We start from the raw sequence: 27,431 nt of genomic DNA, 5'->3' as shown, positions 1-27,431 counted from the left end.
AATTTTTTTTCTTACGTCATAAAAATAATTTTATATATATATAAAACGTTAGGGGTGAAAAATTTAGTTTAAAAAAATTTTAACATTTAGTACCTAACCATACCTATTTATTATTATTATTATTATTATTTCTATGCGGGTTTTTTGGTTGTTGTTGTTGTCGTCGTCGTGATGTATTATTAAAATACAATAAATTTTTCCTTTTTTTTTTTAATTATATAACTTTGAAAAGGGTTTGGGGGGAGCAGGGAGGTGAGGGGTGAAGGGGGAAGAATTTTTTTTTTTTTTTTTTTTACGTGCGGGTTTAAGTTTTTCATTTCCTTTTTGAAAATAATTCATTTTTTTTTTTTTTTTTTGAATTTATGAATAAATTTAAATTTTATTACATATAAGAAAACGTTAAATAATAATAATAAAAAAGCAAAAATTTGACTCGAACCCCCTTCTTCGACCCCCCCCCCAAAAAAAAAAAGAAAACGCAAGAAAGGACGAAAAAAAAAATAAATAATAATAATAATAATTCATTATTATAAATTCATTAATCATAAATTCCGCCATGTTTTTTTTTTTTTTTTTTAATTTTTTCGTGTTTTCTTTGTACTTTAATTTTTTTAAATTAATTATTATATATTATTAATTAATAAAAAGTTACAAAATATATTAAATAATAAATAAATAAATGGGTACTAAGGCGTAAAAGTTAAATTTTCAATTGTTTTGACATTGAAATTCAAAATTTAAATTTTCCCCGGGTTTTTCATTACCAAAAATTATGCTTATAACCGTAATTTTCTTTTCCGATGATTACCGTGATGATGATGATTATAGATAATAATAATAATAATAATGATAATAATAAAATTAAAATTTTACGTAATAACCTTGCGAAACGTGCAATTAAAATTTATAAATGTGTGTAATATTTAATAACCGTATTATTTCTACCGTTAAAAAGAAGTTATCAAATTTTTTTTAAAAAACAAAATCACGTCTGCCAATGTCTGAAACATCTAATAACCTCCATTTTATTTCAAAGTTAAAAAAAAAAAAATTCAACCGGAAATAACAAAATTATCCATCCGTCCATCCATCCATCCATTTATTTATTATTCGTACCTTAAAAATTTTTTTTTTTTTTTTTTAATGTTGTTTCCGATATTTGTACTCGAACATATTTTTTTAAAAAAAAAAAAAAAAATTATAATTTAATTTATTTAATACGTTTTATTTTATTTTCGGTAAGTTTTTAGTAAACTTTACAATATAATTCCCCCACGCAAATATTTGATGAGACATATTGAATAAATCAATTAGATGAGTTTAATGAGTCCGTTGTCCTATTATTATTTAAAAAACTCGTCATATTTATATTAAACTAATTTACTTTTTTTTTTTTACCCCTCCCCCCTTCCCCCTCCCCCGAAAATTAATTTACGTACGGGATAACGATATATAATCATTGTCAAATGTTAAAAATTTTTTTTTTTTTGGGTTAACAAAGGTATGAAAAGAAGGCGTGCCAACATCTGCCAATAAAAAAAAAAAAAAAACAAATTTTTTTTTCGCATACGAATGTTAATCAGGAAATAACAACAACAACAACAACAAAAAATTGATAAAACGTTTAAATTTGAAATTCGTTTGTTACTTTTTTTTTTTTTTTTGTTATTTGGGTGAGTTAAAATGTTTGTTTATTTGCAACAACAACAACAACAACAATCGGATTAAAATTTTGAATAGCTTTTGGGTCACGAAATTTTTTTTTGTTTTTTTTTTTGTTAAATAAAGTTAATTTGCAAACTCTTAATAAAAGTTTAAATAATTAATAAACTAAAACTTTTTTAAATTTACATGCATTATAAATTTTTTTTTTTTGGGGGGGAGGGAGTGGGGGGGTTTAAAATTTAAAAAAAGGGTTTGCACGGGTTAAATTTAAAAAAAAAAAAAACGCATTTACCGTAATTTTGGTTTTAAAATATTCCATTAAAATAATAAAAATATATAATTTAGATAATTTTCATGAGTTTTTTACGCAAGTGAAAATTTAAAGAAATGAATTAATACGGTTTTGATTTCAGACGACAACAACAAGAACAACAAAAACCGATAAAACAAAACAACAACATGTTTTTGTCAAAGACGAAAATGAAAGAAGAAATTTATTTGCAATTTCCATCTCCGTTAATTAACAGAAGGTATTCGATGCCGGAAGAACTGATGAGAAAATACAATATATTAAAAGAAAAAACATCGGATGAAAGCGAGGCGAATAAAACGGAAGCTACGGAAGCCACAACATCCTCGTCAACATCGTCCTCGGCAACCGAAGAAACGATACGAAGGAAACCGTCCAAAGTAACGGGTACCGGTTTGGGAAAATCGGATTCACTTGGAAATATTAAAATGACAAGACTGCAAGAAGAGAGAGGGAGAGATGTTAAAATAGACTCAAAGACTACAACCGAGTCGATAACAATAATAGAAACACCAAAGAGAGTAACGCAGACTGATTATTATAGCCAAGGTAAAAGTATAATTAAAGTTAAAAATACGAAAAATAATTCGACGGTTAAAGTGTGCATGTGTCTGAAAGAAAAAATGAGTTCAACAACTCCATCCGGTAGAGATGAATCGAATGAAGATAGTGGAACTAGCGATTCGATAGCATCTTCATCTCCGGTACAGTTACCGAAAAGAGAAATATCCTCAGATAACTTATCATCCGAATCTGATTATATCGTTTGCACGTGCAGAGATATAACGAGTTCAAAAGACACGAGCACGGATATATTTTATTCGGGAAAATCGACTCTAAGTCAAACCGTAAGTGAAAAAAGTTATTCAACTCAGGACAGCACGATTAGTTGTAGATCTGTTTCGACAAGGGGTAGCACACCGCCGAGCGATTATTCAATATCGACTACTTCGGATGCTGGAAAAAAAAGTGCCAAAGACTCTACGACCTCTGATTATTCTCCCGAAACTCCAAGACACAACTCGAACAGAAAAAGTAAAAAAAGATATCATCGCGAAGAACATAAAAAATTCTGTCCGAAATATTACGAAAATAAAAACAACAACAACAACAGCAACAATACCAAAAACTCAAGTTTACAACATTCTTCGGAAAATAATAAAAAAGAAAAAAAATTTTGTGGCACTCATACCAATAAAAAAAAAGAAAATGATTTGTCTCGGCAAATAATAGATGCAAAAAGAGAATTCGAAGCATTGCATGGTCCTATAAAACAAGATGATGTTTTAGAAATGACCGAAAAACAAAATGAAAATGAAACAGATGAAAAAAAAGATGATGAAAAAGAAAAAGAAGGAGAAAAAGAAGAAGAAGAAGAAAAAGAAAAAGGAGAAGAAGAAGAAGAAAAAGACAAAGAGGAGAATGATGAGAAGCAAGAAGGGGACAAAACAGATGGAGATGAGGATGCTGATGTGGAAGAACATAATCAATACATTTGGACCAGATTAAATCAAGATGAACTGTATATGATGCAACAACTTCGAAATCATAATTTTTTTGAAAAAGGTTTTAGCATACCGATCGAGTGCAATGAAGATTTTTGTGAAGTAACCGATGTTATAACGAGCATATGTAACGAACCTGACGACTCGAACGAAAGCATCATGATACCCCGTTATTCGGCTCTTCCACGAACCCTATCAATGTTAGTTAATACTTCTTCCGCTGACAACAGCATGCAAAATTCGGATTCGGATAGCCAAAGTTTAGCCGACAGTTTGGAGGATCAACCGACGACGCACATTCATAAATTTTATTTCGATACGAAAAACGAATCGAAACCGGTGAGAGGAGATGTGAACGTGGTCCAAGAAACGAGAAAAGAGAAAAAAAGAGTTTTCCCGAAAGGCAAAGCGTTTTTTGTCAGTATTACAAGTCCGTGTGGTGAAGTTGAAATGTTGGAAGGTATCAAACAAATACCTCAACCCCCGGAAAAAATAAAAAATCAAATATTCGAAAGGCATTTAAGTTTATGCGCGAAACACAAACAATCGAGAGAAAGGAAAATAAAAAAAGAAAATAAAATAAATCGTAGAAAAAAATATGCGAAAAATAAAAGGAGAGAAACGATGGAAAAAATGGCGAAAAATAAAAAAAAAACGCGCGACGAGGAAAATGGAGAAGAAAAACGTAACGAAGATCAAACGGAAACGAATAAATTAAAGAAGAAAAAAAAAAAAAAAAAATTGACCGATGAAGAAAATTTTAATGAAAACGTTTTCGTCACTCGCGACAAATTAAAAAAAAAACAAGAAGAAGACGAATCGAATGATGAAAATGAAAATTTTAAATTGAATACCAACAGGAAAAACGAAGGGAAACAACAAAAATTATGTAAATGGTCAAAAATTCCCATTTTAGTGAATAACAGACCGATATCATCATCGGAAAAAGATTCGGACGGCGAAACGAATTCGAATTTAAAAAAAAATAAAAAAGAAAAAGGATTCGAAATCGAAACGACGGAAATATTAGAAATAAGGCGTGAAAACGATGACGTCATTTTAAAAGAACCGCAAAATATTAATTTTTCATCGGAAAATCAAAATCGAATAATTGATAAAAAAACGGATGAAAAAATTCAAACGGACAATATGGCGACCGCGATTTCCAATTCAAGATTTCTACCCAATTTTGTTCGACAAACGCAACAAAATCGATCTATCATGTATTTAAATCAAACGAGAAAATCACCCGTTTCTAAATACAGACAACGTTTCGAAGTTATTCCCGAGGAAAAAAGTAGTTCTCTATCGTCGAACGAAGAAAAAACGACAACCGTCGAACCCATACTACCCAAATTCAAAAACGATGCTTCGACGAGTCCCTCACTACCCGTCAAAGAAAACAATTTGGAAAATGTCGAGTATCAAAATTACAACGTGACCAAAGTGCCTAATTTAATAGTAGCTCAAATAAAAGACAAACAATTGCAAACTCTTCCTCCCTACGTTCAAGGAGTCAACGAACGAAATATAATTTTATTTTCATCGAAACCGGAAAATTCGAATTCTACAAAGGGGAGAGATGCTTTGATTGCGATGAATCGAGAAGATTTTCGTAGACTTGCCAAAGGATGGATTAATTTTTACAAATTACGAGAAATGAGTGAAAGTTCGGATGTTGAAAACAAAAGAGGAAATAAAAAGAAAAGAATATTGAAAAACGATTACGTCGAAAGGGATGCAACCGAAACTGCATCGAAAATATCCGAGAGTGGTATCGATACGAAAACCGGAAATAATAACAATAATAATAATAATAATAATAATAAAATTAAACAAAATCAAGGTTTGAATGGGAAAACTCCGGTGCCGGGTATCGATGAAAATATTCGATTTCATTCGTCTAATACGATACTCGAAACGAAAAAAAAAACTGATGTAAAAAAAAAACAATCTTCTTTACCTGAATTAACGACATCTAATTCGCCACATCCTGATGAAACCACAAAATTAAAATCTACCGTCGAATCTCTGCCAAAAGTTAACAATGGCGAAGAAACATCGGATAGTACGGATAGTACGGATTACATGGAACCACCGAGTCCAAGAGTGCCACCTTTACCTTTGGAAGGTTTGCCAATTATAAAATTTATTTTAAAAAAAAAAAAAAAAAACTATCGCAAATAATTAAAAAAAGAAAAATGTTTTTTTTACTTATTTAGATTTACCTTCGGATGCTTCGATAACTTCGACCGAAAGCGAAATCGATGAATCGAATCCGGATCATCGCAACAAATCCAGGGTCATCAAACCCTTCGAGGATGATGATAAAAAGGAAATCATTTGCAAGCCTAAAGTAAAAAACGATTCAAAAATAGGAAAAAAAAGTAATGGATTTTTTTTCAACACTCAAAAATAATAATTTAAATGGGAAAATTTTTAAATGAAAAAAAAAAAATTTTTTTTTTAGAAAATTCTGGATGGAGTGTTACCGTTGCTGGCACTGTTGAACTAACAAAATCCGCTCCTGATTTAGAAATGAAATTATCTTTTCCTTTAAAAGAAGGAAAACGTACAGCACTGTGCCAAACTGATTCAACCATTGTTGATTCTGATTATTATATAATACACGATCAAATTGAAGATTCTTCACCGAAGAAACCACTATCGGGAAATGTCACACAAAGGTGGAAAGTAACTGTTGAAAATTCAAATCAAGGTTATTATTATTTCACTGATATTTTTTAAAAAAAAAAAAAAAAAACAAAAAAAAATTTATTTTATTAAAAAGTTTTATCAATATTTTTTTTTTTTTTCAGATGACCTTCAAAATCACACAAAATCAAAATCGATAAAGAATTCAAGTCATTTATTACCTGAACTGGATGAGCGCCATAATAAAAGTTCTAGAAAAGCGCTTAAGGTATTGAAAAATGAAAGGATCATTTATAAATAATCATACACATCAGGATAGGTATTGTTGATTTCTTGATTCCGAACCGTATTTTTCATCCATCTCAGACTAAAAATAAATAAATAAATAACATAAATAAAAAATTTTGATTTCAATAATTCAATATGTTTTAGAAAAAATTATCATAAAATCACATTTATTTTCTTTCATTTCCATTTGATTTCCAGAAGGATGGAGGAATATATAAAGCTGAAAAAGATCTCATCGCACAAAAATTATTTTTTATATGGCCGCAAGTTGAAAATATTATTAAAAAAGAATTCCTCGGTGAGAACGAAAGGTAATTTTATAAAAAGTTTAAAAGTCTGCAATAAAAATTACTGTGTCGACAAAGTGTACCATGTAATAATTATTATTATTATTAATGTGTTTTCTAGATTGATTGATGCCATTATGGAAAATGAAAATTGTCTTTTGTATGTAAAGGGAACTGCAATACAGTTGAGAAGGAAAAAAAAATGTTTAACCATGACAGAAAGAGATATAACTAAAAGATACACAGATAGAAAAACCATGTGAAATTTATAATTTAAAACGAATAAATTATAAAAAAATAAATTAATTTATTTTAATTATAATTTATTTCTTAAATAGTTAAAATAAGGCAAAAATTATTATTTAAACAAAAGAATAAAAATGAACCCATGAATCACAATAATATTTTTCCCATGTTTTTTTTACTTTATAAAACAAACGAAAAAAAAAAAAATAAAGACATGTGCACTTACATTGTAATTTTCTTCGAAGATTCTTCGTTTTCTTTTTTTTTTTCATGAAAATATTTTATGGAATGTTATTTGCAATCCTCTCGGCATTCTGTTTTTGCACAAATTCAGAAGGGGGTAAAACTTCCCACAAATCTTGCATTGTAAAACCTTCTTTAAGTTCTTCCACAGCCAAACCCAAATCGGGACAATAAACAGGAGGTCGAGGCATGGATTCAGGATCATCATCAGCTATGTACGAATTAATTGCTCTAGATATAATTTCCGAGCTTAAATCCAATTCTTTTTCTGGTTCAGGCAATGTCGGTGGATCTTCTGGTAAAATAGCCTAAAAAAAATTTTTTAAATGCTTTACATATAAAAATATAACTTTCTCACAAATTTTTAAACCAACTTTAAATGTTAAAAAAGAAAAAAATTTAATTATTAATTCCATACCTCATTGCTTAGTGTGTATTCGACACCCAAAATAGGACATTTTGAATACACTGTATGAAGTGAAAGAATTTCTTTGTAAACCATTTTTAATCTTTCCTGGGGATCAATTTTAAATCCCATTACATAACCTCCACTGGTTTCTACACTTTCTATAACGAGTGCAACACCAAATTTAGATTCCCTTATTTTCACCTATAAAAAAATTTTTTTATAAAATTCTAATAAAATCAAACTTGAATTAATGTTGATGTGTAATTTTTATTAATTACCAATGCAATTTGAAGATAAGGTAATGAAATATTAAAATGTTCATTCATGTCTGCATGCCAAACGATTCTAATATTAGTTATGATAAATGAGCCAAGATTTCCTTGATCACTTGATAAATTCCAGACTCCATTCTCGGTTCTTACAATTTGCTCAAGTGGTAAAAGTTGAAGTTGTTTGTGTTTAATTATAGCACCTCTCAATTTTAACTCTCTGTACATTTTCGATGATAAATATGCCCTGAATATGCAAAATTTTAATAGCCATATTTGTAAAAATAAATCATTTTGTAATGTTATAAAAAAAAGAAAAAAAAGCTACAAACCGATGAACTCCAATAACAGAAGTAAAGAGCCTAGTCGTACCAGGCATAAGATTAGTGAAAATAAATTCATATTTATTATTTGCAGTTTTAGTAAGTAAGTACAATGCTTCAACTGGTCCCCTCAATTTCTAAAAAATAAAAACAATTTGAAGCTGTTTGATAAATGTTTGTGGTGGTCGTTGCACAAATATGAAAACGAAATAACAATTTGTAGCCCAACAAAGTGCGACTAATAAATTTATGAATTTAAACGACATATTTTTAATTAATACAATCAAAAAACTGTGCTTGAATAGACAGAAAGCTGCAGTTGTGTTTCATCAATAAAAACTCAAGTATAAATGAATAATTAATTGAAAAATTATAAAATGCTTTGCATTGATAAAAACTAAATGTAATTTAATATTTTCAACTCACTGAAATAACGTTTTTAGTAGTTGCATTTAAAATAGTATTCAGACCAATAGCTGCTTATTAAAAAGATTTATGGATTTTTTTAAAAAGAACTTAAAATTTTTAATAACTGTACAATAACCGGTACTTACACAGACTGACTCTTGGAGATGACAATGAATGCCACAATATTCTTAAATTTGTTACAATGAGTCGTCCTTTGTCTCCTCCATTTCCTTTAGTATCCTCCACAGAATCTAATTTATCAATTAATTTTTCTGCAGTACGTAATTTCATTTGTCTAAAAAAATTACATCACAATTGAAATTATATAAATTGTAAAAAGAAATTTTAATAAAAAACAGAATTCGTACGTGAAAGGAACGTCAAATCGAATTTCATTATCCTCCCAAAAAGGCATGGTTGCATATAAACTTGGTTTCTGGCTTCTAGGAATAACAACCGCCATTAAAACGCTATCCATAATTAGTCGCGAAACTAACCGGAAATGGATGAAAAAAAATTGTAACGGAAAGTAAAATGGATGAATGTTTTTCAATTAAATATATCACTCAATTTTTTTTTATTAATAATATATTGCCTAAATTTGTTTTGCATTTAATATTAAAATTAAATTTCGATTAATATTTTTGTTCCTTTTAAGCAAAATTATAAACTAATAATAAAATTTAAAAAAAAATAATAATTTTTTAAATAATATTATAAAAATAAAAAATTACTTAACTAAAAGAATTTCAATTTAGAAAATGGAATTTTTTTTTTTTTTTTTTTTTTAATCATTTAAAATTTTTCATTCAATCATTTAAATCATATATCCATAGCAGAAAAATCAGTATCAATATCAATTTGTTCATAAGTACCTTCTGGTAATCCAATAATTGCAACTTCATTCACTTGATTATTTCCCATATCATCTTCTCCATACCTATAAATCAATTTAAAATGACTTTTCATCACAAATTTATAATTGTAAAAATTATTTTTATAAAAAAAACTTTTCATAACATTCACCTTCCTTTTTTATGTTTATCACAACATCCGTAAACTGAGCAAATGCCAATAAATGAAAGTAAAAGACTAACGCTAATCAAACCGGAAATGACGATACCCAAAAACACTTTCTGAGCGGATTTTTCCAACAAACCCGTCACGTTGTAAACTTCTCTAAAATTTCCCGCCATTTGTGATATGTTACCAATTTCTAAACACGATTGAATTGTTGAATTCCACAAATGATAACTTTAAATCATTTAAAAAAAATTAAAATAATAATAATAATAAATGCAATTTAAATTTAATTATTTTAAAATAAAAAAAACTCACGGATCGCAATAACAAAACATTTTTTGTTGCACGTCATTTTCATCATTTGTACAAATCATGGTCTCACTTTGACATTGTATATCGTGATTACATTGCTGACCATATTTACGAACTAAACGATAAATTATTTATTAATATTATCATCATCATCATCGTTTACATACATAATTAATATAATAATAATAATAATCGTACTTGCAAAACATTTTTCTATGTATTCAACATAACCTTCATCGCATTGACACGTGCTATTTGAGCATATTTCCAATTTTTTACAGTCTTCATCATTCAAACAATTTTTCCCTGAAAATACATCAATAAATTATTTATTTAAAAATATCTTAATAAATTTACTACATTAAATTAATAACTAAAACCTCAAATTTAAATAATTGCAAATTAAAAATTAACAAATGATAAAAATGAATTCAAATTCAAACATGATTAAATTCCAATTAATTCCATAATCTTATTTTTTTTTTGTGTGTAATTGATAATAACAATTAAATTAAATTAAAAAAAATAATTTGTTGATTGATTTTACAAATAATGCATTCATAATAATAATAATAATAATAATAATAATAATAATAAAAAGATGAAGAACAATTACGTAGGTGTGGTGTGCTTTTTTTAAATACATTTTTTTTTTTTTAAAAACAAAAAAATTCCTAACTAACGTTAAAAGATAATAAAAATTTTATTATCCATTAAATAATAATTCATTAATGGTTGATTTGAATAAATAAATAAATAAATAAATATTTTACATAAAAAAAAAATTATCAAAATGATAATTATTTAATTAAAATCCTGGAAAATTATTTTTAAAAAAAAAATTCTATCTATTAATTACACGTGTTAAAAGCACGCACACACACGCACAAATATACATTATTTAAATAAAATGTGCGTTTTTAAAATACATAAGAAAAAAAAGAAAAAAAAACAATTAATGTCACTTAAATATAATATAATACCGTTGGATATATATTAATGTACACAAAACCAATCATCATTATTATTATTATTATTATTTAACCTACTATTAGCTAAAACACAATCAAAGACCGCAAAAGAAAATAATAATAAAAAAAAATTTATTTGAATAATACTGTTATTCATGACTAGAAATTTCTTTAAAAAAAAAAAAAGGAAAATCTTTCACAGTAATAATAATAATAATAATAAAAACATGACAATTATTTTTTTAAAAAAAAAAAAAATCTAGTTCTGGCTTTTATTGGCACACAAATAGATCTCAACAACAGGAAGGAAAAATTATTTAAAAATAGATTTTCTTTTTTTTTTTTCTTTTCTACAATATTTTGATACATGAGATTCTTATATTTAATATTAAGAAATCAGCCAAATTTTTTTATGATGACCTTTCTTAATTTTATTTATGATTTCATTCCTTTTTCTAAAAACCTTTTAATAAACTTTAACAGATTCATTTTTATCATTTTCAAATTTAAACAATGTAATAATCACAATACAAAAGTTACAAAATTACATTTCTTTTTTTTTTATGATTTGTGATAATAATAATAATTAACAATATTTTAAACAACAGCAAAAAAATTATAAAGAAAAGAAGGGAAAAATTTATATATATAAGAGAGAAAGATTTGATTGAAAGAAAAATCCAAAATTTTTTTTTTTTTTTAAATGTTTATTATTATTATTAAGTTTTTTTTTGTTTTTTTTTTATTTGTTATCAATCCCAAATTAATCATCATTATTTATACTCCATACATTTTTGTTAAAAAAAAAAAAAAAGGGTCATAAAACATTTTTTAGTGGTAACCTAATTTTGTCATAATCCATTTTAAAAATAAATCCCCCATAAAATGTTCTGTCTATGTATTTTAATTACCACAAATGATAATAATAATAATAATAATAATAATAATAATAATAATAATAATAATATTAATAATAATAATTACATACATTGTTTAATTTTAGAAGAAAAAAATAAAAACAAAAAAAAAAAAATTTTTTCCATTCTTTTTTCAACTAATTATCAAAATTTACAAACACAATCCCAATAATGATTGGTTGCAAAAAAAAAGGTTTTTGTAAAACAAAATTATTATTATTATTTTTTTTTTACATTTCAGACGACATATTTTTTAAAAATGTTGTGCTTATCAAAGACAAAAAAAAAAAAAAAAATAAGAAAATTATACAATTGTTTGAAAAAAAAAAACAAAAAAATTTTCACGCAATTTTATTACAATTGCATTACAAACATACACTTATTATATTCAATAATAATAATAATAATAATAATAATCATTATTATTATGGTAATTATCATATTACTTTACAAAACAAATCATAATAATAATGATAATAATCTAACAACACTTTATAAAAAAATTTTTATAAGCATAAGCAAAATAAAATAAAGACTAAATGATATGTGCACACATTGACCCATAACACTCTCTCTCTCTCTCTCTCTTTCTCTCACATTATCTATAAATTTATATTCATTTACAAATTTTCTCTTTCTTTCTTTTAAAACAAATTAATAAAAAAAAATCGTTCAGTCATTAAATACAATAATAATAATAGTTATAGTTACAAAAAATGTATTTTCCAGGATAAACAGACAGAAAAATTTAACGAAATTAAATTTAATTTATGTTAATCACGTGATGATGACGTTAAATTGACTAGACACTTACGTTAATTAATAAAAAAAAATTAATTAATTAATTTGTTATTTAAAAAAAAAAAAAACACAAAACTTTGGTTAACTTCTGGTTTACGTTACACGTTTCAAATTTTTTTTCCCCCCTTTTTCCCCCTCCCCCCTAACTTTTACGTAACGAAATAGAAAAAAATGTCAAGAATTATTTATATTAATTTTATTTATTTAAAATAAATCAATGGATACAAAGCAATTAAGCAATAATATTAAATAAAACTTTTTTTTTTCTAAAAAAAAAAAAAAAGTAACGGTTAAAAACAAACGAAATTTTGTACTTGAAAGTATTTTTTTAATATTGTCAACAATGATATGAAAATGTAAATTTCAAAGGTTGGCATCCCATACTAATGGCGACGACGACGACGACGACTCCATTTTGTAAACAATGATTACGTTTATTGAACAGTAATAATTTAAATTTTTCAATGTATTATTATAAATAAAATAAAAATTTTTTTACGTACGTAATTAAAAAGTTTAAACAAATCAATAAAAATATTGCCAACCTTTGAAAGAAATTCAGGGAATGTAAACAATTAATTTTAACGTAAAAAAAAAAAAAAAAAAATGAAAGTCAATTCGAATGCATTAAGAAAAAAAAAATTATTTTTGTTTTTTTTCTTGTTTTGTCTCGAACGAAAAAAAACCATAATAATAATAATAATAATAATAATAAATTTTTCTGCCTGAATCCCTGAAAATACATACAAATTATTAATAATAAATAAACAATTGCTTTTTTATTCAGCAAAAATAAAAAAAAATTACAATTATAATTATTTTGTACTGGTAAATAATTAATAATAATAAATAAACTTAAACAAAAAAAAAAATCTTTTTTCTTTGCGGATTTTTTGATATTATTTAACTATTCATTCATTTATTAAAGTTTTTAAACTTAAAAAAAAAAAAAAAAGAAAATTTGTTGTCGAATGAGAATGAAAAACCCCGAAGAAAACATAAAAAATTTCTTATTAATAATAATAATAATAATAATAATAAATTACAAAAAATTTAATTAATGAATAAAAAAATTTTTTTTTTTTAAATTTCATTCTCATCGTTCAACGTAAAAATAATAATAATAATTATTAATTAATTAATAATCTTTTATCTTGACGGTAAAAACATAATAATAATAATAATAATAATAATAATAATAATAATCATAAAATAAAAAATAAAATAAAAAATAAAATAAAAAATAAAATGGTGGCCGCAGATAATTCATGTTCTAAGACGGAAAAAAAAAACATAATAATAACAACTGATACACACACACGCACTCACGCACTTTCTCACGCACGCACACCCCCACACACACACACACAAAAATGAGAAAGTAAAAATTAAAAAAAAAAAAAAAAAAAAAAAGAAAATTTCAAATCAAACAAACATTTTATCAAGAGAGGGGGAAGGGGGTGAAAGAAAAATTACACTAATACGTAATCAAAAAAATTAAACTAAAATAAAAATAAATAATAATAATAATAATAATAAGAACAAATTATTTGTTTTTTTTTTTTTTAATAATAATTATTTGGTTATAGCAAAAATAATTAATTAATTACTAGTGAAAGCGAAATCATAACGTGTGCAAAGTCTATTAAAAGCAATAAAGTTACTTAAACGATAGCAAAAAATAAAAAGAAAGTTTTTTTTTTTTAAAATATAATTTTGCTATTGTTCATACAATTACGTTATTACATTGTCGTAAACTGTTTAAACAATTCGATTTGATTTTTATAAACACGCTCAACAAAAAAAAAAAAACAACAGCAACAGGAACAAAAATTTAAAAAAATGGGTTTTTCCAGTTACTGCCTTTTAAAAAAATGTTTTAAAAAAAGAAAAAAATATTTTTGGGGCGGATTATTTTTTTTCCATCTACTCCACCAGCCAGCTTATAAATAAAACATAAAAAAAAAAATATAATCGTGACAAATGTCTTTAGTTGTACTTGTTAATAACAGCAAATAATTAAAATTAATAACAGCAAAAAATTATTTAATTAATTAATTTTCCCAGCATTCGAACCATTTTTTCTTTTTTTCTTTTCCACTTATTTTATTTATTAATATATTTATATATATATATACATATAAATCGTATCATCATCATCATCATCATCACAAAACATAAATTATTATTATTATTATTATTATTATTATTATTATTATTATTATTATTATTATTATTATTATAATTATACGTTAAACACGTAAATACATATTTATATAAATAGCATCTAAATCTAGTGAGCGTACTAATTAGTGTTTTTTTTTTTTTTATTATTATTATATAAAATTGCATTTTTTTTGTTATACTGAGATTTTTTTATACATTGTCAACAACAATTAATTAATTTAAAATAAAAAATCCACCTTTTATTTTTATCATCATCATTATTATTTTTAATCGAATTCATGCAAAAATCGCCATTGTTTGTTTGTTTGTTAAGTTGACAATAATTTAAAACATTTTGTGTTTGTTCACCGTAAATAAAATTATTTTTAAGCACTACTACCATATTTGTTTTAGTTTTTTTTTCAATTTAATTTTTACAAGTTTTTATCATTATTATTATTATTATTTATTTATTTTAACAAACAATCAATCATATTATTATTATTAATTAATTAATTTTTTTTTTTTTTTTGCTTATTATTTAATATTAATTATTACATACAATTTTTTTTTCTTTCTGTTTTTTTTTCTTTTTTTTTTATTTTAATTTTAAATTTTAATTAAATTAATTAAATTCAATTAATTAATTAAAAAAAATTTTTTTTTTTTTATATTTTTTTTAAAGCACTCTGATGTTTTGGTATACGATCCATGTAAACAAATTTTTTTTTTCTTTAATAATTATTATTTATTTATTTATTTAAAATTTTAATTAGTCTTTTTATCATCATCATCATCATTTTTCATTTTTATTATTATTATTATTTTTTACATATACAATTTACCTACTATCGTTCAGTTTTTTTTTTTTTTTAAAATTAGCACTATTTTTTTTTTTTTTTTTTTCACTCGACACTAAATATACAATTTAAAGTAAATGGTTGAAAAAAAAAAAATTAAATCATTGAATGAGGCAGTACGTATAAAATTTACATGACGAAAAAAAATAATAAAAAAAGAACATTCTAAACATTATTTCCCTTTTTCTCTCTCTCTCTAATGTCGTCGTTTTATTAACTAGTAGTAAAGAAAAGAAAAAAAAAAAATCTAAAACGTGAAAAGTGACTCTCATTTCTTTCTTCCCTTAAAAAAAAAAAACTATTTTTTTTTTGAGACACCCTGTAAAACATTTCTCACCTGACTGAACTTAAAAACTTTTTTTTTTCTTCCTTCCCCTCCCCCCCCTCGGGTTTTAATTATTATTATTATTTTTCTATTAATTTTTTTTTTTAAGTGTTAACGAAGGCATCATCACTCATTATCCCATTTTCAATCGAGATTAGTCTCTTCCCAGGATCGCGTCCCGGGAGGATGACCCTATGCATGAGGGTGCCTCGTCGTGTAATATCAGGATTTTGGTCCTTCCGCTTCGATTTGTCGGTCCGTTGCTACCGTTAAAAGATTGTTAAATTCCAAATCTAACATTTGACGAGCCTGAGAGAAAAAAAAAATGAAAATTTAATGTTTATCTATCGACTCCCATCCCCCCCCTTCTGCTCCTCTTTCTCAATTCGTACCTGAGTATTTTGATTTGGTATTTGTAATGCGAGTGCCAAAGCATTGTGATCGAAACTATCATCTAAAGCAATCAATGCCCCGTGAACTCCGGACTCGACTAAATTATTCGCATATTCTTTCAATCCAATGGATGACACCCATCTTATAAGTCGTTCGTTCGACCAAACCAAAACATCCACTAAACTATTATCCGCTATTTTTCTTCTATTCTCTAATTGCTTCCTGTCGTAATTTAATCTTTTTAAACATGATATGCCAAACTGCAGACTCGTCCTGAACAATAATAATAATAATAATAATAATAATAATAATAATAATAATAATAATAAACTTGTTAGTTTTGAAATGAACACGTGAAAAAAAAAAAAAAAGAAAGCAAGTATTCACCTGTGAAAACTGTCCACCATTTTCAATTGACCCCGAAGGTCTTTTTTAGTCAGATGATCCAACATTCTGGCATCGACCAGACATTCCATAAAAGTCGTTCTATACTGAGGTAGTCCTAAACTCGGTAACCAATAATTACCAATCCATTCGTGGTTCATGTCGCCAAATGCGAGGGTTGTGCGTGATGTCTTTGGAGCCGACGGACTCGTTAGCGAGACCATTTCCTGTATAGCGAGTCGGAGTTTTAACCTGTGCAACGGATTACTGATACCGATTTCCCGTTGGATTTCCGTGTCGCTAAGAGCCGACATTATAGCACCCGATTTGACGTTCGCACGACAAGCGGCGACGTACCACGCTGGCATTCCAACCCAAAGTTCTAACCAAGCCACGATCGTTGGACCGTTCCACAGAGCGAAAGGAGTTCCGGCTTTCATGGCTTCCGCAAGGAGTTCGTGCCTGAATGTGCAATAGTCACTAAAAAACAAAATTTTAATGTTAGCGAACATTAAGAGAGAGAGGAATTTCAAAAACTTTAATGTTCAACATTACTTTTTCTTTTTCCTACGGTCGAAATCGCTTTTCGAACCGATCGAACCCGTCATTCCCATAGGATCGATTCCGCTTATTTCTCCTTCGGCCATTGACGTCGATAAAGCGGAACTGGATTCATGCATTCCACCTTGCATGACATTTGGTATTTGTTCTTTTCCTTTTCCCTAATTATTTATTTTTCAAGAAAATAAATTTTCCATTTTTAAAAAATTTTTCCAAATACATTTACGTATATTTCTAATATGATTAATACGAACCTTTTCTTTTTTGCTAAAAAGTCTGCCCAGGGAAGACTTGATGCCCTTCTTCTTCTGAGCAGCAGCTGCTGCTGCTGCGGCGGCGGCTGCGGCTGCAGCTGAAGAAACCGTTTCGGAACCGCCGACGGGAACGGGACCGCTTTGAATCAAATGCTTGTGCAGGGAATCTTGACTGCTGTGACGAGAAGACATAGGGGATGGAGTACTTTTATGAAGACCAGGCCTAACAAAAAATTACTAATCTAAACTGCGGCACTACGGCTAGACATCACGACTACTATCAAGCAAACAAAACAAAAAGCATCCGAAAATTTTACAAAATATTTACAAATCATTGATTGCGGCAACACAAAATTTTCATTTTGTTCCCTTTTTTTTTTTTTTTTTTTTTGAATGCGTACGCAAATAATACCTTCTCATACAAACATTGAAAAAGGTTTTGGAAACCTTTACCAACACAACCGTTTGTTAAAAAAAAAAAAAAAAATGTCTTACTACCGAATAAACACACAACAACACACACGAGAGACCGAATTGGAAATAAAAGAAAGCATTATGTTTTCTAAAAAGCTTATACAAGCAGCTTTTCTTATACTTTCTTCTTCTTTTTTTTTGGTATTAAGGGAAATTAAAAATTTAAACAAAAAATAAGTTAAAACATGCAAACCAACACCAATATTAAAATATTAAACAACCTTAACGGGCCCATGGCATGTTGGGCGGGAAAAACCGGAGTCAAACAATTGACACCACCTCCAGCTCGTCTGCTCGTGAAAATACATATGCAAGTTAGTTAATTTTCTTTTTTTTTTTTCTCTTTTTGTTAATGTTTGTTATTAATCGATATAAATGGCCGTGGAATAAAAATTTACCTTCTCGATTCTTCCTGACTTTTGGCCAAAGCTTCAGCAACTCTTTCTAATTTAAGAGATCTCGCGGTAAGAGGGCTAGCACCGCCTGAACTGTCCCCTTGTAAAACGGAATGTAATTCTTCTTTCGACAGCTCACTAGACATTGTTGCCAACTGCATCTAAAGACAAAAAAAAAAAAAAAAAAAAAAATTATTTTAAACATTTTTTAATATTGCCCCCCAATCAAATTCTGTGCAAATTCCTTTTCAAAGCGCAAAAAAAAAAAAAAAAAATAAATCGTGATCGATAAATACAAATTTTTCCCCATTAAATCTGCAAAAAAAAAAACAAAACAAAATCACAAAAGCAAAAAAAAAAAAAAAAGGCACAAAACAATAAAATCGTAACAAATAATTTTTCAATAATAATAATAATATAATTATTATTATTTTACTGGAAAAAAAAAAAAATTATTGATGTAAATCTCACAAATACGAATAAATGCGATTTTCCGAATCGATCGATATCGAAGATCTTAAGTTTACAAATTTTTTTTTACAAAATGGCCGAACAACAGCGTAACGAATTAAATATTTAAAAAAAAAAGCAAGCTTGAAATTTCGAGTCTTATTATTTATACGAATTTTACTTTTTTTCAAAGCGTTAACAAAATTTCCACTACAAAAGCTCACATTTTTTTTTTTTTTTTTTACAACCGCTTAAGCAAAAAAAAAACCAAATTACTTTAAAGTCCAAAAAAAAAAAATTAGCATTTTGTCAACTTCTTTATTGTTGAAACGAACCTGACTAGACGGTAAGGATTCAGACAGCTGTCCAGGGCTCAATGCGATCGTGTATTGATGAAGGTGCGCCGGAGACATGGAAGCCGGCGCCTAAAAAAATTTTCATAACACAAAAAAAAACTTATTTTTAACAACAATTAAACGTAACCTTTGACACCAATAGAAAGGAAGAAACATTCAAAGGAAACCAATTGAACGATATTAAATTAAATGATACACATGATTAATCCCTCATTTAAGCATTTTAAAAAAAAAAAAAAAATTAAAATGATTGACCTACCGTATGAAATTTATGAAGATAATCCCTGCTGGGTGAGTGATGTGACTTAGGGGTTGAACGACCAGATAATGGAGGAGACGTTCTTTCAAAATTTCGTCCCCTGACTAGAAGATTCATGTGTTCGCGACTCCCAACTCGTGACTCCAATTCCTCTGCTCTCGCTTCCGTGTTTTGCTTTTCTTCTTGAATCAGTCTGTGTACCCAACAACAGAAAAAGAAAAAACGCATAAATAAAAAATTTTCAACCGTTGGACCGTAATTTTTTTTTTTTTTTTTTGTCATTCCATCGCTCACCTAATTTCATTATTTATGGCATCCAACTGTTCTTGCAACATGAGAGCAAGAGTCTGAGCGTCGGTATGCCCCGATGGTGAAAGAATATCAGCAGCACTGAAAATACTCTCATTATCGTCTCCTTCGGCATCGCTGGATACGTCAAATGCTTGTTGCACATTAGCCAACACGTGAGCCTGTTGAATTTTTTCCCATTCTTGTTCTCCAAGTGCTCGAATCTTTTATTATAAAAAAAAAAAAAAAAAAAAAAAAAAATAATTGATCGATCATTCACAAAATCATTCATAAAATCATCATATTTTACTAACTTTATTTGGATCTCCGTCCAGTACGACGCCATGTCTTCCCTTTTGAGACCGTCGCAGGGAATGAGATTCGAAACTCGTGTGACTGGAACTCCTGACAAAATTTTGATCGTTTGCACTTGGGGATAAGCTTCGAGTGAGGGCATCCGTTTGTTGAATGTTGAAAGCGATTTCTTGTTGAAGCATTTGCCTTTTAACATTGTCTATTTCTAATCTCGCCTTGCTCAGTTCTTTGCAAATTTCACCCTGATGAAAAAGAGACATAAATTCACATGTTCGCACGTCAAATTAAACACTCGCTTCCGCATTATAATTCTTCGCACCTTTTCGCTTTGCAAATCTTCTACTTTTTTCCTAGCTTTTTCCAATTCCTGAGCGAGAGAATTTTTCTCTTCCAACGCGTGCATTCTCTCCTGTAAATGAACCTGAAGCCTATCATTTGACTCCGATAAAAGTTTATCCACCGTCGCTCCCAACCTCGTGTTGTGCTCTTCGTTCATTTTTAACCTTTGATTTAATCTAAGCAATTCAGCGTTTTTCTCTTCCAGCTGAGCTTCTAGTCTTTGTATACGATCTTCGGCCGACCCGTGTCTTTCTTGTGCCTAATACGAAAATACAAAAAATAAATTCATACTGCGAAGATGAAATTTTCGCATCGCAAAATAAATAATTTACCGACGAGGGGGAAATTTTTTTTCAGGTAATTTTCTACATTGGAAATGTGATGGTTAATAAAACAGGGATGATCGGGAAAGGAACGTCAATCAATCAATCAATCAATCAATCAATCAATTACGAATCTGTTGAGAATAAAATTAATTTAAAATTTTACTCATTATTAAATAATTTATTTATGTTTATTAGGACTTGGTTAAGTTTTTCTTTCACTTTGACGATAATAATAATTATAGAGGAAGTAATGGATTAAATACCTGAGTTAATGCTTCCATTCTTTGTTTTAATTCTTCTTCCATGTCTGGTAACTTTAAAAACTGTTCTAATTTTTGTTCAGAAAGTTCTAGTTTTTCTTGAATGGCTCTGATTTTATCTTCTTGTAGCTTTACAAAAAAAATAATAATAATAATAATTTTTAGACCTTTGACAAAAAAAAAAAAAAATAAAATTTAACGTTTTTCTTTTTGTAATCACCTTCATTTGTGCTTCTTTGTGTTGAAGCTCTTGTTCTAATTTTTCATTGAGGTCGTGAAGTGATGTCGATTCTCTCTGTGCATTCAAGTACCTTTTTTCCAAAGTGCTAATCCTTTCTTCTTGATCTTCCTTTTGAGCTGCATTTTCTCTAAGATCTCTTTGCAATTTAGAACAAGAGTCTTGGGATTTCAATAATTCCTTTTGTGTTTTCGCTAAAGTTTCTTCCAGGTCGCTTATACGCGAAGTTAATTCGGCGACTCGCCTTTGCCAACTGCTAATTTCAGTACTCTATAATTTGAATAATGTAAATTTATCTTTACAAATTTAATTTTTTTAAAAACTGATTTGAAAAAAAAGAAAAAAAAAAAAAAAATCATTTTGAAAATTTCGGAATGAAAGAGTTAATTAATTAATTAATTTTTTTTTAATTATTACATTTTTCAATACCTGTTTTTCTATTGTCGATTGAAGCTCGTTAACTTTTGTAACATCAGAATCAGGCTCGATGGTGCCATTGGACATTCCTTGCTGTTGAACCATTAATAAAATAACAATCATTCCACTACTTTATACAATAAATAATTAAACAAATAAAAATAATAAATAATAATAATAATGGTAAATGAACCAAAAAAAAATAAATGGGGGGAGTAGGACGATAAATTGAACTAATAATATAAAAACTATAAAAATTTAGAAAAAAAAAAAAAAAAAAAACATAATACACAAAACACACTCACAGGGTGAAAGCGATAGAAAGAGACTAAACGGTAAAAAATAAGAGTGAGAAAAAAAATAAAAAAATAAAATACACCGAAATATCCCAAAAAAAAAAATTCAACCCAAATCACTTGAAATAAAATTTTTCCTTTAAACCTGAGAGTAAATAATGGCGTACGAAAATGATAAAACTTTCCATCATAAAAATGCAAATAAACGAAACAACATTATTTTTATCCAAATCCTTTCCTTATGATAAAAAAAGAAAAGTTATTTTCTTTAAAAGAAAAAAAAAAAGGGAAAAAGTTCGCCGGGTTGTGGACAAACATACAAATGTAGTTTTATTACAACAACAATGTCTACCCTTTTTTTTTTTATTCAATTCTTAAAATAGTTATTGCAACAGGTTTTTAAGATTTTTTTAAAAATAAAAATCTACAATTTTTTTTTTTTTTTTTTTTATAAAATCAATCGAAAGAAAAAAATTTTTTTAAAAGGCATATTTTCGCGTGAAATAATTGTTTTGAAACAATGTACTCGTCGTCGTTGTCATCGTCATCTAATAAAAATATATAAACTAAATAAAAATTACAAACAGAGTGAGTGGTTGTTTAAAATGTACTACGTAGCGAAATAATAATAATAATAATAATAATAATAATAATAATAATAATAATAATAATAATAATAATAATAATAATAATAATAAAAGACTCCATTTTCTCCCTTTTCTTCGCACTCCATTTTCACGAAACCGGGAGGGGGGGGGAAAGAATCAAAAGAAATTTCAAATTTTCACAAAATGCCAGCGGGTGGAGCGGACGCCCCACAAGTTTCCGTCGCCCTCTATCAAAATAGAAAAGTTATTTCGTGTTTATTTCTAATAATTTAATGAATTTTTATTATATGGTTTCCACCAATAGAAATTTGTTTTCCTTCCATATGAAAAAACAACCGAACCAAAAAAAGAAAACAACTCGAAAATAATCAATTAATTAATTATATTTAATTTTCAATCGCGTTCTGTATATATAAAGTCCTTTTTTTTAAGCCACGAATCGAACGGGAAATTAAAAAGATTTCGCGGGTGGAGCAAAATAATAATAATAATAAATGCGTGAATGAAAAAAAAATTGCGTGAGAAGGGGAAGGAAGAAATAAAGAGAAAAGCTCAACGTGCAAAAATTAAATAGGACTTTGCATTGATAAGAATAAAAGCAAATTAATAATAAGCAAAATTTTCAGGGATGCGTAAGGAAAAGCGGAAAAGCGGAAAAGCGGAAAAGCTCGTACGAGGTGCTGCTTACTCAACTCAATCACTTTGACAATATACATTTACTACCATTTTTTTAATATTACCGTTCATCCTAACATCACCAATGATTTTTTTACGATCAATTATTTCCGATAATTATCCGTGAGAAGAAGAAGAAGAAGAAGAAGAAGAAGAGGGGAGGGGAGGGGAAAACACAACAACAACAACAACAACAACAGAGAAAGTGAAAGTGATCGAAAACAAATGTTTTAATACTTTTTCGAAAAATACATACTTTATTTAAGTTAACGTGAGGTGTTGAACTTTCCACCGGTTTGTGATCTTCATCGTACGACGACGACGTTTCACTTTGTCCATTTTCTTTGGGTTTTTCATCTTCACCATGACCCGACCTTCCCATAACATACTGTTGTAACTTTAAACAAAAAAACAAACAAATTATGGGAGGCAAAAAAGACAACTAATAATTTTACAGAATAAATTTATATTTAACTTTTTCACTTACTTCATCTTTGGTTGCGTTTAATTCTTCTTCTAACGTTTTATTTCTTTCTAATGCGACTCGAAGCCTTTCCCGAACCTTTTTAAAAAAAAAACAAAATTTATATATATTAAAAACTAGAATCTAAATCTTAGAATTGCGTTTTTATTAGTCATTCATTTCATAAATTTAACGCATTAGGCATTAAAAAAAAAAAGAAGAAAGAAAAAGGAAGAAAAAACTAACTTTCCATTAAATTTTCCTCTCTGCAGGCTCGTAAATAAAATAAAATAAAATTTTTTTTTCCGATTGGAAAATTCTAAAAATTCATAGATATTATTTACTGCATAATTTTTAAAACCCCCGGCAAAAATTGATTTTTTTTTCCTTTTTTTCCATTATAGAAATTTAAAAAAAAAAAAAAAACGGTTCACTAAATAAAATCCTAAGCAATTACATTTTCCTACCAATTTTTTTTTTTTATTTTTATTATTTAAAAACATTTTATACTTGTTCCCTTGGCGATTTTTTTTTTTTTTTTTTTAAATTCAAAGTACTTTTAAAGTGAAAATAACGGCAAAAATTTTCAAAAAAAAACGGGGGGGGGAGGAGAGAAGGAGAAGAGAGAAAAAAGAGGGAAACGAAAAAAAAATGGAAGCCATTTTTAAAAACAATAACTTTTCATTTCGACTTTATATAAATATATATATATATATATTTAATTTATGCATGAACGAAAAGAAAATTTTTCACGAATAAATTTTCCTTTACGGAAAAAAATTTCAATGAATTCTTAAATTGATAACAACACAAATAGTTTATAAAATGATTGAAATTTTTTTTTTCTGACGTCACAAAATCAAAAAAAAATTTTTTTAAAAAAATTAATTCAATTAAAAAAAAAAAAAAAGAGAGAGAGAGAGAGAGAGAGAGAGAGAGGAAAATTAGGAAAATGTAACCCTACGAATTGCAACATCCAATCTGAAGCAGCAAAACAAAATAGAAAATCTTTAAAATCCCTTTTCTTTTGTATGAAAAAAAAAAAGAAAAATATTAAACGGCAGCAGGAAAATTTATTCGGACTCCAATAAAATAAAAAAAAAGAAAAGGAAAAACCACATTTTCCTTTCCGCCAAAATATTAAAACACGCAAAAAAACAAAAAATTTAATATTTATAAAAAAAAAAAAAAAGGAGAAGAAGATTCCCTTAGTCTCTCTCTTTGTTTATTTTCTAGGAAAATATAAAGAAAAAAAAAAAACATAGGAAAAATTTTGTCAGCAAATTAAAAAGGGAAAATGTTTCTACAACCTGAAACGAATAAAAATCAAATTTAAAAAAATAACAGGAGAGAGAAGAGAGAGAGAGAGAAAAACAGAAAAAGAAAATTCAATTCCGGAAATTCTTTCTCAAGTCTTATCCTTCTCTTTGTTTTTGTTTTTTAATCTTTGATTTAATTTACATAATGTATAAGGTCACGTACGTACCTTTTCATCTAAAGCTTTGTGATGTTCGAAAAGACTTTTCAAAGCTTTTAAAACTTCAACTTCGCTTGAAACTCCTGACTGTGCAGCGGCCTGCCGCTTGACCACAGTCATCCTAAGGGATCTTTCGTGACGAGACACAAGGCTTTCCAAATGCTCCAGCAACAGCTAAAAAAAAAAAAACAAAACAAACAAAAAATTATTTTTTATCATTAAAAATTATTCAAAATCTATCTCGCTATTTTGCCCCGCGAATTCATTTTTTAATTTCGAAAAAACGAAAAAAAAAAAACCGATTTGTCATTTTTTTTTTTTTGAGGCAATGTAAAGAAACATAGATATTTGTTTGTCTTACTACAACAACCAACAACCGCATCGCCGCAAGTTATTTTTGATGTAACATGAAAACAAACACAAACGTTACATCAACATGAGTAAAGAATTCACGACTTTTTTCATTTGCTCCCTTTTTCCTCCATTTCTCTCTCACTCTCTCTCACTCTCTCTCTCGAAAAAAATTATATTCTTTTCTGTTTTTTATTTGCCACTTTAAGCAACAGCATTTCTTTTAACTCATTCCGAAAAAAAAAAAAGGTTTCATCTTTTTTTTTTATTATTATTAAAAATTCAAAATCGTTTTTTCAAAAAGTTTTGAGGCGAAAAAAATTTACTATAATTATTTTTTTGGAGAAAAGAGAAAGAAGGGAGAAAGTATAAAGAGAGAAAGAGAGAGAGAAGATGTCAAACACACAAAACACTTTTTTGTTTTCTCTCTTTTTTTTTTTTTTTTTCATGCTTTCTCTTTATTAACAGAAAAAAATAAACAACGCCGCGTAATTCACGACTAAATCTAATAAAAAAAACAATGGCCGATTTGAAAATATTATATACTAAACTCCGCGGAAATTAATTTTCCCTTATAATCCTCTTTCTTTTTACCTAATTATTCCTTTCATCCCTTTGCTTCCACTCCCTCCCCCTTCTCCATCGCCTCGTATTTCACCATGAGAAAAATCACATCGAATTTAAAAATCGCTTCTTAGTTTTTTATTACTCGAAAAAAAAAAAAAAAACTTTTAATTGTTTATTTTTTTTTTATTGCCGTTTAAAAAAAAAAAATTTAATTAAAAGCTTCCCGAATTAACGAAATGAATGAATTTTCACTTCCGTAATTCAAACTTATTACGACACCAAAACTATTCCGAAGGACTTTTTTTCATCACGAACGCGATTCGTCAAAGGGAAAAAAAATAATAATAATAATACACGAGTATTTTTCGACACTTACCCTTGTATTATTTCTTTCAGCTTTTAATTCTACTATTTCTTCCTCTCGTTCTAAAAGACTTTCTCTTGCTTGGTTGAGCTCTCTCGTGAGAGTAGCAAATTCCTGTGGGGAAAAAAAAAAAAAAAACAAAAATTAATCAAAATTTTACATATTGTATTTTAGTAATTAAGGAGCAGACGACATTTTTCTTCTTCGACTCTTTACATCGTTAATCGTTCTCTCTCTCTGTCTCTTACCTGTAACAAAACGAGATGAACGATGCACGAACATGTTTTAACACCGTTTCTAGAATTTTCCGAACCTTTAAAGGTTGACGTGGACAATTGAAACAATTGTTTGACTGCGTTTTCGATTAATGCGTTCGTATTTCCCGTTGCTATGCCAACAATTTTGTGGTTTAAATTTGAACCGCAAATGATTTGCAAGAGACTAAGAATGCTCGCGTTACTATTCAGGTTTTTTATCGTCGTCGCGTTCCCGTTATCGTCCCTGTTTGTCACGTTCGCGATGTTGACGTGATTTTGCGTATCCTGCATGAGGTTTAATTAAATATTTACCCTATTCACGCGTCACGCGTTACACATCACATCACATCCTCCTCGTGAAAACTCACACCTAACTCAATCATTAATTAAAACCCAAGAATTATATACACAGGAAACTGTGAAAATTTTCTTAAAGTTGATAAGATAATATATGCAGAACGAGTCTGAAAAAGGAAAATTCACTGTCGATAATTTTTTTTTGAAATTCGTCTAAAAGGTTTCCCGAAAAAAAAAAAAGAAAAGAACAAGTAAACTACGTATACACACACGAATGAATAAATAAATAAAAAAAGAAAACAAATTTAAAAATGGTTTGTATTATTCTTTTTTTTAAAACGCCATCTTTCTCCACACCTGGCTCAGGTCTTTTTACGAAATTAA

General features: G+C 27.6%; 4 protein-coding genes across 4 annotated transcripts; 1 reads left to right on the top strand and 3 right to left on the bottom strand.

Moving 5' to 3' along the window:
• Positions 1–2,145: 2,145 nt before the first annotated feature.
• On the top strand, positions 2,146–6,738 carry Phum_PHUM599820 (synaptonemal complex protein, putative; the record flags this gene model as incomplete). Its single annotated transcript, XM_002432705.1, has 4 exons — positions 2,146–5,611; positions 5,703–5,867; positions 6,044–6,174; positions 6,622–6,738. 4 exons carry the CDS (start codon positions 2,146–2,148, stop codon positions 6,736–6,738), a joined length of 3,879 nt encoding a protein of 1,292 aa, XP_002432750.1.
• A 499-nt stretch (positions 6,739–7,237) lies between these two features.
• On the bottom strand, positions 7,238–9,086 carry Phum_PHUM599810 (uncharacterized protein; the record flags this gene model as incomplete). Its single annotated transcript, XM_002432704.1, has 7 exons — positions 7,238–7,507; positions 7,618–7,809; positions 7,887–8,124; positions 8,210–8,337; positions 8,627–8,676; positions 8,755–8,903; positions 8,977–9,086. 7 exons carry the CDS (start codon positions 9,084–9,086, stop codon positions 7,238–7,240), a joined length of 1,137 nt encoding a protein of 378 aa, XP_002432749.1.
• Positions 9,087–9,430: 344 nt separating this feature from the next.
• Phum_PHUM599800 (uncharacterized protein) lies at positions 9,431–9,804 on the bottom strand (the record flags this gene model as incomplete). The annotated part of the gene is made up of 2 exons (XM_002432703.1): positions 9,431–9,548; positions 9,635–9,804. The coding sequence occupies 2 exons, from the start codon at positions 9,802–9,804 to the stop codon at positions 9,431–9,433; spliced, it is 288 nt and encodes a 95-aa protein (XP_002432748.1).
• A 6,401-nt stretch (positions 9,805–16,205) lies between these two features.
• Positions 16,206–27,041, bottom strand: Phum_PHUM599790 (Liprin-alpha, putative; the record flags this gene model as incomplete). The annotated part of the gene is made up of 19 exons (XM_002432702.1): positions 16,206–16,292; positions 16,376–16,649; positions 16,764–17,240; positions 17,316–17,469; positions 17,572–17,798; positions 18,271–18,339; positions 18,448–18,605; positions 19,510–19,702; positions 19,804–20,021; positions 20,112–20,354; positions 20,432–20,710; positions 21,041–21,166; positions 21,258–21,545; positions 21,705–21,819; positions 23,595–23,668; positions 23,759–23,833; positions 25,221–25,385; positions 26,506–26,607; positions 26,742–27,041. 19 exons carry the CDS (start codon positions 27,039–27,041, stop codon positions 16,206–16,208), a joined length of 3,624 nt encoding a protein of 1,207 aa, XP_002432747.1.
• Between the last annotated feature and the right edge of the window lie 390 nt (positions 27,042–27,431).

This window comes from Pediculus humanus, genomic scaffold (assembly GCF_000006295.1).
Source record: "Pediculus humanus corporis 1103172108317 genomic scaffold, whole genome shotgun sequence".
Lineage (NCBI taxonomy): Eukaryota > Metazoa > Arthropoda > Insecta > Psocodea > Pediculidae > Pediculus > Pediculus humanus.
The sequence above is the reverse complement of the archived record's forward strand: the minus strand, read 5'-3'. Positions and strand labels throughout refer to the sequence as shown.